The following is a 17779-nucleotide window of genomic DNA, read 5'->3' on the forward strand; positions in this document are numbered from 1 at the left end:
CCCCTTGGGTTCGCTTTCCCGTGTCGGCCACTGCTCAGTGATTTCCGTCTCACTCGGAACCAAGGAAGATTCATGATGTTTAAGTGCATTTCCATTCAGGCCCTGTGGCCTGGAGGACAGGCGGGCTTTCTGAAGCTTTTGATGATTTTTCTAAGCCTCCCCATACATTTGCTGACCGGGCAATTGTACACCTCCCTCGACCGCAGTCTACCTCTGCTGACTATTTCTATATGTTCCCTTTCATTCCGTTTTTTAAAACGAAGTTGCTGTTTACTATTCTTTGCAGGATCTGTGGGCTGGTGTCTGAGTCACCAGAGTCTCTCACCTGCCACAAAAGGATCCGCAAATAATCGCTATTCCATTTCACTTGGCTTTTAGGCCATGATTCCAAACAGGGAAGCCTTGTGAGCCCTCCATTTAGTAAGAGACACTCCAGCCCATAGAATAGAGAGAGGGAGTCCTTGACACGAGCTCATCTGGTCTCAGGACCATTCGTAGACTCTGGAAGGGGTCCTACCTCTTCTTTGGTCTTTTTGGACAGAACCCGTAGCCAGTCTCCGATCATGCTGAGGACCGCTGCGAAGTAGGCAAGGCCAACAAGGATCCAAAACCACACGAGGGGCTTATACCACTCCCGGTAGTTGATGCCAGCATTTCCCCCTGAAAACAAGGAGACGTTACTGTAAGCAGAATCTAGCAGGTGGTCTCTGCAGAGCAAACGTATTCTGGTCCACGCAGCCGAGATGCCAGCCCATCACCATCTGATGTTAAGACGTCAGGCCTGCTGTGTAGGAGATGTGATGGCAGTTGGGAGACAAGGAAAAGATGTTTCCGTTCCTGTGGCTGAACTCCCTGTGATTCCTGACCGCTCACGGCAGTACCCACAGCCAACTCGTCTTGAACTTGACAGTGTATGACCAGAGCTAGAGGACCACAGATCAGGCCCAGTTCTCAAGTGTTTTTCTTAAACTTCTTTAAATGTAATACAAATAATAAAAAAAAAACACTCCATGAAATCATCCCTCATGGTTCAGAAGTCATGAACCTGTTTCCTTCTTAAGCGCACATGCATTTACTAAGAGCGAAGCGCAAGTTTAGACTTTCTGGCAGTCCTGACACTTTGATCCAAGCCGCTGTGATTTAATGCTGAGGGCTCGTGTTTACATGATGCTAATCCAAAGGGTCCATTAAACCGAGTAATTAGAACCACCTCGGCCACGCTCGAACTAAATGGGACCTTCAAGGCCAGCTAGTCAAATCCCTTTGTTATAAATAGAGATTACAGGAAAAATCCATCAACCCAAATTGGCCAGTTGCCTGATTGCATTGAACCGACCGGTCATTTGTTCCAAATAATAAGCCTATTTATTCTAGCTCTCCTGCGGGCACTGCCGAAGGTAACCGAGCGAAACAGGTTCCAAGCCCAACCCCCCGCCCCCCCCACTCCCCCGCCCCCTGCCTCTCTGAAAGATGTGGGGATGTTCTCTGAAATAATGGATGTCAGTCTCATTCTCACTCTGTGAGATGTGTTATCCAATGAACCAAGCAGGTGGTGATTCCTAAGACAACCGACATTAGCAATGTGTCAGTAATTATGCTATTACATGATGAATAATAGTCTTTCCCACTGGGTTATGGTTGTAACCTCATCGAGACTGCTGAATCCATACGGGAACTCTTACGGTATCAGTTGTATTCCCCAAAGACAGCAGGCCAGGTGCTGTGGCCCGTGGTTCTTCTCAATGCAACTGAACCCACTTAAAAAAAAATTTCATCCAGCCAGTGTAGCTCAATGGTTTGGTGTCAATGCACAAACCAGGAGATCATGGTTCGATTCCCGGTCAGGGCACATGTCCGGGTTGTGGGTTCGTTCTCCAGTAGGGGCATGCAGGAGGCAGCCGATTGATGATTCTCATCATTGATGTTTCTATCTCCCTCTCTCTCTCCCTTCCTCTCTCTGAAATCAATAAAAATATATTAAAAAATATTTTTTTTCCAATGGTGGCTTATTTTCAATATTATTTTGTATTGGTTTCAGGTGTATAGCTTAGTGGTCAGACAATCATATACTTTACTCTGTTCCCTTCAATATTTCTAATACCCAACTGATACCCATACGGAGTTACTGTAATATTATTGACTGTATTCCTATGCTGTACTTTATATCTCGGTGACTATTTTGTAACCACCAATTTGTTCTTAACAACTTCACCTCTCTCTCCCAGTCCCCTAACCCTTATCCCCTCTGGCAACCCACTTTTCAATGCAACCCATGAGATCTCAACAGCTACTGCCATTTATTAAAATTAGAATTCCAAACATTGCTAAAGGGCTCCATGGCCAGACCCCCTCTGTTTGGCCGTTTGGTTTAGCTGCCTTTATTTTTACCCTTTATGTAACCCCTCTCCCCCTCCCCTCCTCCCACACCTGCAGCTTTTTCTCTAGGATGCTACTGGAGTTCATGCAACATTAAGTGGTTTTTAAGCTTTCTCCTTGGGGCTATTATCTGAGAGCAAATATTTACCTTAGCCAGTCACCATCATCCAACAGGATTGCCACTAGGGTGCGCTATGGAGCAACACATTAATCATCCTCCTCCCTCTTGATCAGCGGCTTTGTCCAGAGTTTGGAGCTTTCCCTGTGCTCCCAGTCAGAGCTGTGAAATGCTATAATGTTCCCTGCCCTAAAGCGAGCCAGCTACTCAGTAAACCAGCACGAAACCTGTGTGGTGATCGGTGCTCCGGTGATATTTTTAATAGAGTTGATATCTTGTTAAATCACAGCAACCATCAACTCTTGTTAGTATACCTTTTCCTTCCCTGTCACTCTGAGAGCATTGTCAAAAAGACTATGATAAGCTTCCAGTCTTTGAAGGTGGGCATTCTTCGGACCAGTCTGTGTAAGCCTGGGAACTGGAGAAGGGCCTGGCCTAATTGCAGCCGGCTCTGTGATTAGAAGAGATCCCTATCTGTGAAGACCTCAGGACATAGGAAATACTGCTCAGTGGTAAGTAAGGGAATTGAAACAGGACCATGTCTGTGACTGTGGAGGTCACGCCCTTCCTAGGTAAGTGAAGATAAGGTCAAGTGTTAGTCTGTGCTAAGTGCTCACAGTCCATGGTGCCTAACACAAATGAATACAAGTCGTGAAGTTTTAAAATCTCATGTTCCCAGGGCTCTGCTATTTGTGCCCACAGACGAGCAGATGGACAGATGGAACTGAACAACATTAGAGTAGGGGTCCTCTAGCAGGCAGCCTGGGGTTAGCACAACTAACTAACTAACTAACTAACTCTGAGGCAAACTATGCTTGGGGTGGGAGAGTGGGGGCGGGGTAGGGGACGTAAAGATGTTTGTGAAATGGTTCTAAACGCCAGCCGCCATGACAGCCTTCATTGGAACCTCAGGTGAGTTTTCCCACAGACCAGCTCGGAAGGATGCGAAGGAATTAACTCAGGGGTCCTCAAACTTTTTAAAGTGGGGGCCAGATCACGGTCCCTCAGAGAGCTGGAGGGCCGGACTATATGAACTACTAATTCCTACTGTAACACCTCGGCTGCGCTCACTGCCCAAAAAACCTGGCGGGCCGGATCAGACTCCTCTGCGGGCCGCATGTGGCCCGCGGGCCGTAGTTTGAAGACCCCTGAATTAACTGGACAACCGTTCCTCTTCCTTTTCTCTGCTTCTCTGTGGTTCCTCTCCGGAGCGTCAAGCCCCTCCCTAGTCAGGTGGCCCCAGGGGACTTGTCCCCCACGGTGAGGAACTGCACAAGGGGCTGAGCTCTGTGCATAAGGAAAGACTGATGGGCTCCCAGGCTTTTTATATACAATGTTCAATCACTTCAGCTTTGCCATTCTTAGCCCCTAATCAATAGGAAGGAAGACACATTGAAATTGCTATTTCTACAGTGGGGACATCAATCTTAGCCTGGCCGGTCGCAATAGCTACCAGGTCACTGTTATCTGTATCACAGAACTGACCCGTGGAGGAGCCTTCACAACCTCCTCCCAGACTCCCCTGTTTCCCAGATTCCCAGGTCCCTGTCGTCATGGGCACCGTATGCCATGGAGAGGCCAAGGCACAGCCAGGATCAAACGCCAAGTGAAGGACAGTCGGCCTGGAGTGCTGCTCCCCTGAGGCTGCTGCTACCCAGGGACTGGTCAAGGCCACCTAGACTACCCACCATTTTGAACTTATGATGGAGGTGTTCACTCAAAGCACTCACTGCTTGGAGTAAAAGAGGACCAGTCAATGATCTGGCTCCAGGGAACTATCCCGTTAGGAGGCAGTAGGGGGGCCTCCTCCTCCTGTTCCTGCCTTCCTCCCACACTCTGGGAAAGTGGTAGGTACTTGTAAGAGGCTGGATCCCACCTCACTTTCAGCTCTCTCTGTCTCTAGAGGAAAGTGATGGTGGTTTTCTTTTGCTTCCATAAACCCAGCCCATGGGCATGGATGTTCACACTGAAGGCTATTGCTTCTGTACACATTCATGCAGAATCTGTTACACTATGTTCCCTCAGGGGGCAGCTCTCAGCTCTCAGTTGTCCACTGAATCCTAAGCCATGTGGTGTCGTAGGAAGCTTAAGCTGCAAGTCATGCAGGCTAGGCTCTGTGCTAATCTCTTCAGAGTCTCACATCTGCCGCTTGCTAATCGATTGATCCAAGGAGCCTCAGTACAATTCAGAAGCCCAACATTCAATGAGAAATTCATTTCACTCATGCATAATTCATATGAGGATAGGGGTGCTATGCATCCTGGGAGGAAGAGGCTGCCTTCCCTCTCACGTTGGAAGCCTGATGCTGCTTAGATCACAGAGGATCACAGCCTTGAAAGAGCCTATGCACAGTAGCGGGGACCCTGGGCCTTTGTTGTTCGGTTCTCTCACAAGTCCTTTCCTCATGGAGTTGAAAAGCACTGCCAACAATATCTCCACCGCCCTCAGAGGCCCCCCGGTGACTGGGTTGCCTGGGGCGCTCACCTGCCACGTAGTCGCCAAAGCCCACCGTGGTGAGAGTGATCACCACAAAGTAAATGGACTCCAGGGCCGTCCACCCCTCGATGTATTTGAAGATGACGGCAGGGATGGTCACAAACACGATGCAGCCGGCCAGGATGAACAGGATGGTGGAGATGACCCGGATCTTGGTCTGACTCACTTGTTTTTTCTGGGAACAGCAAAGGAGAGAGACAAGTCAGTTTCATCGCCCTGGAACCAGGAGACAGAGAAACAGAAGAAAATGGTATTCTGCCACAGGCTTTTTATTTATTTAAAAAAATATATATATTTTATTGATTTTTTACAGAGAGGAAGGGAGAGAGATAGAGAGCTAGAAACGTCGATGAGAGAGAAACATCGACCAGATGCCTCTTGCACACCCCCTACCGGGGATGTGCCCGCAACCAACGTACATGCCCCTGACCGGAATCGAACCTGGGACCCTTTAGTCCGTAGACCGACGCTCTACCACTGAGCCAAACCGGTTTTGGCTGCCAGAGGCTTTTTAAAAATTTAATTTATTGGGGATGACATTGGTTAATAAAATTATAGAAGTTTCAGGTGTTCAACTGTAAAACACATCATCTGTATATTGTATTGTGTGTTCACCATCCCAAGTCAAGTCTCCTTCCATCACCCATTACTGCCCCTCCCCCTTTACCCTCTCTTCCTATTTCCCCCTCCCTCTGCCCTTCCCCTGTAATAATCACCATACTGTTGTCTGTGCCTATGAGTTTTTTTTTTTTTTTTTTTTTTTTTTTTTTTTTTTTTTAATATTCTATTGATTTTTTTTACAGAGAGAAAGAGAGAGGGATAGAGAGTTAGAAACATTGATGAGAGAGAATCATCGATCAGCTGCCTCTTGCACAACCCCCACCGGGGATGTGCCCGCAACCAATGTACATGCCCTTGACGGGAATCAAACCTGGGACCTTTCAGTCATCAGACCGACGCTCTATCCACTGAGCCAAATCGGTTTCAGCTGTTTTTTTTCTTAATTCTTTCACCTTTTCACCCTGACTCATAACCCCCTTCCCCTCTGACAGTTGTCTGTTCTCTATGCGTCTGTTTCTGTTTTGTTAGTCAATCTCACCCTTTGCGACAGCATGGATGGCCCTGGAGAGCATTATGCTAAGTGAAATAAGCCAGTCAGAGAAGGACAAGTACCATATAATTTCACTCATGTGTGGATTCTAATGAGCAAAATTGTCAGTGGCTTTTAACCTCTCTTCGTCCAGGAGCAGCTGTGAGAGAATCTGATAAAAGCCGTGGACCTTCTCCTACAAAAATGCACCTGCAGGTGTTTTCAGGTGTTCTGGGTGCTTCCCAGGCCCCACGGAGCTGGTTCATGGACTGGACCAAGCAACCCCATTTGGCTCACACCTCAGCTGCCCTCAGCGTGGCTCATGAGTGCAGCCAGCCTGTGATCTCCCCTCCTCATGGGTGGAAAATGTAAGGAACTCCCAAGTGGGGCTTGCTGCCAGTTTTCATGGCGGCCGGGTTTGGGACTCTCCACAGCGCTGGTTTCCTTTGCATCAAAGAGATGCTGCTGCTACCCCCCCCCCCCCTAATAAAAACCAAACAAAACACAACACCAAAAAAAATTGACCTGACACAGGCCAGAATGTTTGGCTGAAGAGAAAAAACCACAGCCATCCCCATCCACATTTGTGACAGACCCTAGGCAAGTCTCTGTGTGTGCCCTCACCCTCCGTCCCCTGCTGAGATTGGACAGTGTCACGTGTATTTCTTTTAAAGACACATGTCTGAGCTGGCGCTGTGGTCATCGTGTTTGTTGCTGTATCACCCACGAGGGTCTGGACAGGAGTTGAAGTCAGGATGGCAGGGTCACCGTCTAAAACGGGTAGTAGGCAAGCCAACTCCCATCAGCTTTTGAAGGCGTCAATAATGAAGATGCCAAAGTGCATTTGGAAGGGCAAGGACGCTGATGGAGGTCAGAGGTGGGTCAGAGGCATCGGTGGTGTTCCCCTGGAATGCACCCCCGACGATCTTGGCATTGCCTCCAAGCTGAATGGTCCTGAGGGTCTCAGAGCTGCCGGAATTGGCACCCGAGACTGTCTTTGGGAGACCCTGGTATAACAGCCTCACCAAAACAGTATGCCGTCATACAGTATGCCGACACCAGAATGCACGTGCCTTGCCCCACTGCTTGGATTGATTTTCTGCAAAAGCCTAACACGTGGAGGGCAGTCGATGCAGGAAATTCTCACCAGGTGATTCTTTTTTCCAGCCATTGCCTCCCGGTGAATTAGGAGGCAGATGGCCCAGAGTGCAGGAACCTGTGCACTCAGAAACCTCACCTCCAGATGCCAGAACAGAAGCTAAAAGGGGTGAAGGGGCTTGCATAGATGCTGCCGCTCATTAAGGGCAGAGCTGAGAATAGGATTCTGAGGTGATTAACTCAGCGCAGGGAGTCATGAAAAGAGTCCAAAAACAGCTTTTTGAGTCTTTCAACAACTCAGCAGCTCAGACAAAGTTGTCAGAGTGGTCCCCTAACAACAGAAACCAGACTAGCCTCCATGAAGAAGAGGCCACCAGGTTCCCTCCTGGGAAGGAAGATGGAGAATACAAAGCTGCGGCTGGACCTCCTGCTCAGGAACCCCGAAGCTTCAGTCCTGGCAGTGACACCTGGGCCCGGTTCCCAGGTCAGACATGGTCAAGAGATTCTCCTACCACCGGCCACCTGGCTCCACCCCGGAAATGACAGCCAAGGAAATGACTAGGTCTCGGAGACAGGAAGGTTGATTACGGTTCTGTGTCCCTTTCTCCCACCCTTCCTCTTCCTCCCAGATTTTTTTGGAGAAACATCGGTGCTGTCTCTTCACTGGAAAGCTCCAATGAACAAGAGCTGAAGTGGTGGTGGGGAGTGGGGGGTGGGAGATGGGGGAAGCTGCTCTCACCTGTGATCACACCCAAAAGACGCAGCCCCACTTGGCTGGGGTCCTGAGTCCAGGTAGAGTCAACATAGCAGAATGGAGAAGGCAATGAAATGGGTAAGAACAATTACAGTGGAGAATGTTATCTGCACCAATCAGCACTATTTATAATAGCACTATTTATGCTCCAGTTCCCAGATCAATATATATTCCCTAAACACGCGTAAGGAAAGCTAAGAAACTACAATCCTTCTTTATAAAAAAAAGGCGTGTGATCTAACTCCCCAGAGGACACTCAGTATGTAGAACAGGGAACAATAATTGGGTTTGTGCTCTTATATAGGCCCTGCCCACCCCTCAGAAAAGCCATCTGGGGGAAAAAGGTATTTTAGAAACTGTATATGAAATACAATTTCCCCCCACAAATAAAAGTATCATGTCAGGATAAATTCCCTGAGAACCCCAGGGAATGTTTCACCCGTGGTATGAATTTCCACATTGGCTATTACAGGAGGACTCTCAGAGCCCCTCTGAGAATCCAGGAAGGTAGTTATGATTAGCCTAGTTTTGTCTGCAGATATGAACAAGACTCCAGAGCCCAAAAGCGGATCTTACCGGAAGTTAACTAATTGCCGGCAATGGGAACACCCTTCCCCGCCCCACTCATAAGTCGTCCTCCTCAAACGCATAATGAAATTAAAGCAAATTAAATGTTGTGAGACACCTGTTAAGTCATAAATCAGGATGTGAATTGCAACTGCAGATGGAATGAGGCGGAGGTCAGGGAAGGAGGACTGCCAGTCTGGAGGAAGCTGGAGAGACTCTCAGGCTGCAGAGGGTGGGCAGAGGGAAGGTGGCACGGGATGGCACTGGTCTGGTGGCAGACAGGGAGAAGTGTGACAAAGCCCAGACTGCCTGGTGGAGAGTGTCTGAGCCAGGTACACCAGTCGGCACTGCTCACGGCCCAAGCCAGCCAGTGCGTCTGTCCTGGGCGGTTTCCTCCAGACTCCTTGGAATGATGCTCAGAGGAGAATTTAATCCCTGGGGTATTTTAGGGATTTAAGAAATCAAGTGTCTTTTGTGCTCGCACTTGTGTGTGTGTGAGTGAGTGTGTATGTGAAGATGTGAATACCCATACTTCAGTATAAAAGAAAGAGGTGTGGGCGTGGGGTTTTTAGCAATATATGTTATTCTAGAATCTAGAATCTAGATACTCATGTTTTTGCTGCCCTCTAGATATATATTTTTTTAAAAGTTGCTTTATTTGAACATTTGAAACTGTGGCTTTCAGGCTAGAACCACAGACTATCTTCTATTTCATTCGGCGATCTTGGGCTTCTTAGTCTGGTTGGCCCTGCAACTGTTAGATATGCTGTAAGGCGGTGCTTGAGGGCCTGGAGTCCATGGGCAGACTGCCTGCTGGACACCTCCCGTCCCCGCTGCTAAACAGCTGAGTGACCTCCGGCAAGTGTCTCACCTCTTCTGTGCGTCTTATCTCTGTGGAGAAAGAGAATCCATCTCATAGGACGGTTTGAAAATTACACAAGTAATTTCTAAGTGCTGATTGTTAATGGCTGTATTTATTTTTTGTTAAACCTCACCTGAGGTCATTTTTTCCCATTGGTTTTTAGGCAGAATTACAGAGAAAGAGAGAGAAAGAAGAGAGACAGAGAGAGGGGGAAGGGTGAGATAAAATCGATATGTGAGAGACATATTGATTGGATGCCTTCAGCACTCACCCCAACTGAATCCAGGGATCAAATCTACAACCCAGGTACGTGCCCTTGAATGGGAATCAAAACTATGGGTCAGTGCTCTAACCACTGAGCACACCAGCCAGGGCAACTTTTATTATGTAAAAGTTCAAATATTTCCTTCGATGTGGCCACTCCCAGACTGGATGCTGCCCTTTGCTACTGAGGCATGTTCCCTTGGGCTGGCTTAAGATCATTACTTTTTTCAGTAATTACTTCATTTTCATTAAGAGAACAGTCTTCATTGGTTCTTCTATGCTGACTCCAGAATGAGCTGCCAGACAATCTTGAAAGCATTTATTTGCCTTTCAGTTAATTTCCCCTAGTTCTTGATCATCCTTCTGAAACAGCCAAGAAATTGCAGATAATGTTGGTGACATCAGGAACCAGTGGCAGAGGGACCTGAGAGGTGGGCGTGGCTTTCCTTACCCGGCCCCCACCTCACCCACCACTTAGGGAATCAAGCTGCGTTTCCAAGGTGGGGTTGCTAGGCAAAACCTCATTACTTATTTACCAGCAAGCAGAGCCGCTGCAAAAACCTTGGGAGAGTCCAGATCTGACTGAGCTAATGTGTTCTCGGACTGACAAAATTGTTACCCCAGAAAAGATGGTTTGACACAATATTTGGGCAGAAGTGATAGGATTGTTGTGGGCATCTGTCCAAATCTTGTTTTCCCACTTTGTTTATTAGGCAATGTTTTCTTTCCGTCTCCTTGTGCAAACAGTAGTATGCAAAACTATTTCCTGTGTTCCATTGATGCTAACTGCAGGAATGTTTGAAGAACTCAAAACCTACCTTCTGTGGAGTTTATTTAATTCTCAAAATCACACATGCAATTATGTCCGAGAGCGAAATAAGCTTCATTAATCAGGAGGCAGGGGGGCCAGCTCTCGGAGCACCCCTTGGAGAAAGGGATGTATGCGTGGACCATTCTGGAAGACCTCAGAGGGCTGAGCCGCATGTCCAGGTCTCAGGAAGCATAACGCCCTGCCTGTGTTCGTTTACTTCCATAAGCTTGTGTTAGAGAAGAAGTCTCTTTCCATTCACCTGTGGGCTATTGCTTTACTTGATTTTTATCCCCTCTCCAGTAGCCATGCCTTTTTCTTCACTTTTATGTGATTTCTTAGAATTCTGAGAATAGCCACCCAAGTTGTTGCATCTAGGTGAGAAATGGTGCACTTGTGGTTTATAGCCGGACACTTGGGATTTTATATGAAAATGAAGATGCCAGGATAAAGGTCCTAGGACAGGAGCTAGACATGACCAGCTGCCCTTGATGTTTGGGTTTGTTTTGTTGAATTGCAGACATGTTGCCAGCGTAATACCATTGGACTGAGAATAAGTTTTCCAAATGGAAAGATAGTAGGAACTGCCTCACAAAAGAATTGATTTTATTTTCCAAAATTGTGATGTTTTCCTCAAATATTTATTCTTAATAGGCCAGTTCTAATACTACTTTCAACATCACAACAAATATCCGTGTAGCACCACATAGATTATGAGACTTTTTATTTATTACTTATTATTATTATTTTAAATAAATTTATTATTTATTAAAATTTTATTTTATTTATTTATTTAATTTAAATTCTCTATTGTTTAATGTATTACATCAGTCTCCTTTTTCCCCATTGATCTCTTCCCGGCAGCCCCCAACTCTCAATATATGCCTTCCCCCAATCTGTGTCCAACCCTAACCCTAACCCTAACCCTAACCCTAACCCTCACAGGCATGCATACAAATCCTTTGGTTAATCTCTTACCCACTCACCTCCTAACTTCCCTCATAGGTTGGACAGTCTGTTTGATGCTCGTATAACTCTAGTTCTATTTTTGTTCATTAGTTTATGTTGTTCATTGTATTCCACTAAATGAGTGAGATCATGTGATATTTATCTTTTTCTGACTGGCTTATTTTGCTTAGCATAATGCTCTCCAGGTCCATCCAAGCTGTTGCAAATGGTAAGAATTCCTTCCTTTTTTACAGCAGTATAGTATTCCATTGTATAAATGTACCACGGTTTTCTAATCCATTCATCTGTAGATGGGCAGTTAGGCTATTTTCAAATTTTAGCTATGGTAAATCGTGTTGCTATGAATATAGAGGTACATATGTCCTTTCAGATTGGTGTTTCTGGTTTCTTGGGATATATTCCTAGAAGTGGGATTATTGGGTCAAATGGGAGTTCCATTTTTAGTTTTTTGAGGAAACTCCATACTGTTTTCCTCAGTGGCTGCACTAGTCTGCATCCCACCAGCAGTACAAGAGGGTTCCTTTTTCCCACATCCTCTCCAGCCCTTGTCATTTGTTGATTTGTTGATGATAGCCATCTGACAGGTGTGAGATGGTACCTCACTGTTGTTTTGATTTGCATCTCTCGGATGATTAGTGACTTTGAGCATGTTTTCATATGTCTCTTTTGGCCTTCTGTATGTTGAGGAGACTTTTTAAAATAATCCTTACTTGAAGATATGTTTCTATTTATTTTTAGAGAGAGAGAGAGAGAAAGAGAGAGAAAGAAATATTGATGGGTTGTCTCCTACTTGTGTCCCAACTGGGGATTGAACCAGCAGTTCCCCTGGTGAATGGGATGATGCTCTAACCAACTGAGGGACCTGGGCAGGGCAAGGAGACTTTTAAAATACCATTTGCATATAATCTCCATGGTAGAGATACTGTAACCACACATTAGTGAGAATCATGCAGCAAAATCTCCATGGAGACTATGGGAAATGTCCTACTCAAAACCTGAATACACAAATAAATAGTAGCTATACAAAAATAAATAAATAAATAAACAAACAAACAAACAAACAAACAAATAAATAAATAAAGTTATAGCTAGCATCTGACTCTCTAACATTGGCCAACTTTTGAAAACACTTCATAGGTTCTATTAAATTGCTTTTATCACTGAAATGCCAATATAGGTGTATCTGGGATTGATAAAACCTTAAATTGACAAACAATAAAAATTCTCAGCTGTTTCGTTCCATGAACACCTCAATTAAAATCTTTGAAAGTTTTCTGTTCTCAAAGTAAGTGGCTTTTATATATAGAAAGCTAAGTGACCGATCATACATCCGTCTAACCTAACATACATCCATCTAACTGCTTTTGGTGGGACAGTCCTGATTTCTAACAACTTTTCCCACTTCCTGCGGCGTTTTTAAAAAGTCCTGACACTGCAGGATGCAGGAAAAATTGTTAGAAATCAGGACTGTCCCGCCAAAAGTTGGATGATCTGGTCACCTTAGTCTAACCATCTGACTGACTGACCAACTGATTGGCCAGTACATATGGCATGCACTGGCAAGCCTACCTAATAAAGAGGGGATATGCTAATTGACCCTCACACCATCGCAAAGATGGCGGTGCCTACAGCCAATAAGGAGGAAATATGCTAATTAACTTCCCCTCCCTCAAAGATGGTGGCACCCACAGCCAACAAGGAGGGAATATGCTAATTGAATGCCCCACCCTCAAAGATGGCAGTGCCTACAGCCAAAAAGGAGGGAATATGCTAATTGACTACCCCTCCCTCAAAGATGGTGGCACCCAGTCCCCTCAGCCTCGCTGCATGCCTCCCTCTGGAGTTCTCCAGTTCCCTTAGACCACATGTGTCAAACACAAGGCCCGCGGGCCAAATCCAGCCCGCCAGGCCTTGCAATGTGGCTCGCACCACGCTGTCATCACTGCACTCCGCTGTCAGTTTATGACATTGTCAGTTTATGACTGTTCAGTAAACCATTTGGCCCGCCATTTAGGCTGGATTTTAGATTTTGGCCCCTTCTCTGATTGAGTTCGACACCCCTACCTTAGACCCTAACCACCCAGGGCCTGGCCAAGGCACAGGCAAGCCTTAGATGGAGGCTGCCCAGCTGATGCCTTAGGCTCAGGCAAGCCTCAGATGTTAGCTGTCCAGCTGCCCAGAGCTGGCCCAAGGCACAGACAAGCCTCAGATGGTGGCTGCCCAGCCACCCAGGGCCGCCGGAAGCTCAGGTAACCATGGCCGGCCAAGACTTGCACTGCTGGCAGTGGCAGGAGCAAAGGTGTGATGGGGTGTTGCCTTCCCCTGATCGCCAGGTCACCTCTCACCCTTGAGGGCTCCCATACTGTGAGAGGAGGCAGGCCTGGCTGAGGGACCCCCTCTCCAGTGCATGAATTTTCATGCACTGGGCCTCTAGTTTAAAAATAAACATTGACTTGTGCATGCACAATACATATGAAGTTCTCACTGGTGCCAATCACACACATGAGTTGCTTTCTCTCAAGTTCAAAGAGCATGTGATGTTAAAGTTGTTAAATACGTCACACAAGGGAAATTAGTCAAGCACTCTGAAAGTGTTTTTACTCTTAATGTAGTATACAGGGAGATAGTAGAATAAGATTAACCAATTTATCATTCATTGATTTTAATCAATGTTCTTTTTATATTTTTTATATCATTTCTTTGTTGTTATATCATGTTGTCATTGTTTATTTAATAATCAATTTATATATTATTTTCACATACATTTTACTAAATTTCTTTTATCTATGACACTTCTATTATAGAGAAAGGGTAAATAGCAATATTGAAATATTTCTTCCAATTAATTTCCTTTCAATGTGCACAAATCTGTGCACCAGGCCACTAGTTTGAAAATAATACCCTATCAACACACAAGATTTTGCATTCAAAATTCAACCAATTAATACAGCACATAGTTGCAAGGGACACACCAGTTTTTAAAAAAAGAAAGTTTCTTCATCCTGCACACAAAGTCTGTACACAAAGAGAGTAGGTGGGGGGCAGGGACATCTGAGTCTATTGCTAAAAACATGCTTTGTGGCACTATCCTTGGTCTCAAGGTCATTTTCTATATCAAAATGTCCGAGGTCGTATCTACTGATGCTCATCCATTCACCAGGTCTGGGAGTCAGGCCCTGAGCTAGACACTGCTGACCAGTCAGACAGGACCTCTTCTCACAGAGCGCTCGGGCTGATGAGCACAGCGGGCATCGGACACATGCCTCCAATCAGAGAGATGAATGCTATTCCGGGGTGTGCACGGTGAGATGAAAGGGAAAACGTGCTGGCCACACTGAGGCGTGAGTGAAACCTCCCTAAAGAACTGACACCCACCCCGAGAGCTGGAGGAGGATGCGGACGGTTGGAAGCTCCATGAACATAGGAAAGTCTGAAAGTGACAGGCTATGATGTGTTTAGAGCACACGCACAGGCCTTTCAATTTCCCCTGTGGAAACAGATTTCTCCTCACATATGACTCGTGAGGACCTTACTCTGGAAAAGAGTGCTAACTGTGAAACTTTTAAATGTTTGGTCCATATGAGCATTCCACAATATCTGATCAGTGGGCTCATTTCTGTTGTTTTCCTAATCATAAGAAAGAATTTGAATTCAAGCCATTTTAAAGAAAGATTATGAAAACTAAAGGCCTGGCCCTAGCTGGTTTAGCTCAATGGATAGAGCATCAGCCTGTGGACTGAAGGGTCCCAGGTTTGATTCCAGCCAAGGGCACGTGCCTGGCTTGTGGGCTCAGTCCCCAGGAGGGGGCATGCAGGAGTCAGCCAATCAATGATTCTCTCTCATCATTGATGTTTCCATCTCTCTCTCTCTCCCTTCTTCTCGAAAATCAATAAAATGTATTTAAAAAACAAAAAACTAAAAAACTAAAGGCCTGTGCTAATTTTAAAAAATAGAAGCCCAGCTGGCATGGCTCAGTGGTTGAGCATCAACCTGTGAACCAGGACGTCATGGTTTGACTCCCGGTGGGGGCACATGCCCAGGTTGTGGCAGGCTCCATTCTGGTGTGCTGGAGGCAGCCGATCAGTGATTCTTGTCATTTACGTTTCTATCTCTCTTCCTCCCTCCCCCTTCCTCACTGAAGGAAAAGAAAGTAGAAAAGATGGAACGCATTTCCTGGTCAGAGGGCGATCGCAGTAGCCCTCCGCTCCCGGAGAGAGGCTCCCAGGAGCAGGTGGCACCTGTCTGCATGGCCATCTGGACAGGCCCCCTCCTTTTCTCCCATGAAGAAGAGGTGGAAGCACCTCCAAAGGGTGGATGGGAGAGAAATAAACCTAACAGAAAGGCAGAATCAAAGGACTGAGGACAATTAAGAATTTTTAAAAGCGGAGCTAAGCAAGAAGCAAAGCGAAAAAAGAAAGCCAAAGAGAAAGTGGTAATAGCCCTGTGAGAAGACCACATGGCATTTATATGCCATGCATCTCATTCTAAATGTCACTATTTGCTTTCTTGTTAGCTTTGCTGCCAACTTTGTTACAGTACTCAGTAAAATTCAGTTTAAAAAAATCGCACAGAAGCCTTCTCTACTCTGTCCTTAAAATCAAACATAGATTCCTTTCCTTTTTTTAACGGCATGATAATATATCTATCTATATCTATATCTATATCTATATCTATATCTATATCTATATCTATATCTATATCTATATCTACATCTACATCTACATCTACATCTACATCTACATCTACATCTACATCATATCTATATCTATATCTATATCTATATCTATATCTATATCTATATCTATATCTATATCTATATCTATATCATATCCATATCCATATCCATATCCATATCCATATCTATATCTATATCTATATCTTTATCTATATATCATATCTATATCTATATCTATATCTATATTATATCTATATCTATTTATAATTGACTCTTCAAACTAAACTGCAATGCAGTGTTAAATTAAAAGAGAAAGTACCGATAATGATAGGGGACGCCCAATGCATTGGTTTGTGCCAACTTGGCAGTAAAAGGGAACCTGGGGGTGGGGGCGGATAGGTAGACAGACAATATCAATAATAATAATTTAAGCCGAAACTGATTTGGCTCAGTGGATAGAGCGTCAGCCTGCGGACTGAAAGGTCCCAGGTTCGATTCCAGTCAAGGGCATGTACCTTGCTTACAGGCACAGCCCCAGTAGGAGGTACAGAAGGCAGCTGATCAATGTTTCTCTCATCGATGTTTCTAACTCTCTATCCTTCTCCCTTTCTCTCTGTAAAAAATCAATAAAATATATTAAAAATAATAATAATTTAACACGAGCCCTTTCAACCATTCCCAGGCTCTGGTAGAAAGTTAGTTGATGTTTACGGCAAAATTCACTTCTGACAAGGACTGGAAAAACTAACTTAGGGGACATCGCTCCGTCTGGCTGGCAGCAACATGGCAAGAATGCAGCATCTGACCACAAGTGCAGCAAATCCTCTCCTGAGGGTCCCCCTTGATATCTGAGGGCCAGTTTTCTTTTGGGAAGAATGTCTAGGAGCACGTTAAGGCTTGATAAAAATATGAACTGGCCCATGTGTTCAAGATCTAGTAAGAGCACCCACAGGTTGAGAGGCAACCCCCACAGAGCTAAAATAAATTCTTCCTCATTCTTTTATCTCCCTTTTAGTAGAATAGTAGAATATCATGGACACATCTGTGTAAACAGTTGTAGCCCTTTAAGTGCAGCTGAGAAAGCGAGTACCACCTCCTCTCTTGCACAGAGGACTGGTCGGGGTACACTCAGACCTGCATTCTTCTTGGCTGAGTCATGACCAGTGCAACTTCTCCTCCCAGGGCAATGACTACTGATGGGAGTTGAGTCCCCCCACCCCAAGCCCTTCCACCCCGCAGGTAGGACTCAGAGTAGCATCAGCAAACACCTTCTTCACTGGGGATTGTCAGGGGTGCTGCATGGTTTGCACACCCTGCGTGTGTTAGAGAAATCTAGTCCATCTCTCTCTCATCCCCAATGAATTTGAAATCAATGAAGTATTTACTGATCACCTCCAAAGTGCTTAGAGTTGAGCAGGGGTACAGGGAAAGAAAGACATACCCTGTTTCCCTGAAAATAAGACATTGTCTTATATTAATTTTTGCTCCCAAAGATGCGCTAGGTCTTATTTTCAGGGGATGTCTTATTTTTTCATGAAGAAGAATAGGGTACACATTTGTTGTTAAATGAAAATAAAGGAAATTTATTACCTGTATATGGTACGGTAGTACGGTAGTTGTCAACACAAACCAGACAAACTGTGAATCCTACAGTATCAAGAATTTACTCATTTATTCAATGACAATCATGTCATCATCTTTT

General features: G+C 45.3%; 1 protein-coding gene across 3 annotated transcripts in view; it reads right to left on the reverse strand.

The window, feature by feature from the left end:
* KCNK10 (potassium two pore domain channel subfamily K member 10) overlaps window positions 1–17779 on the reverse strand; it is a 108689-nt gene that overhangs the window by 7634 nt on the left and 83276 nt on the right. For all 3 annotated transcript variants that reach the window (XM_084884212.1, XM_084884214.1, XM_084884213.1), the window contains exons 5-6: window positions 4979–5165; window positions 518–660 (exon numbers count right to left, since the gene is read on the reverse strand). In XM_084884212.1, the coding sequence (XP_084740338.1) occupies window positions 518–660; window positions 4979–5165 (330 nt within the window). The remainder of the gene's footprint in view (window positions 1–517; window positions 661–4978; window positions 5166–17779) is intronic.

The sequence above is a fragment of the Pipistrellus hanaki genome (assembly GCF_964339955.1).
Source record: "Pipistrellus hanaki genome assembly, chromosome: 1".
Taxonomy (NCBI): domain Eukaryota; kingdom Metazoa; phylum Chordata; class Mammalia; order Chiroptera; family Vespertilionidae; genus Pipistrellus; species Pipistrellus hanaki.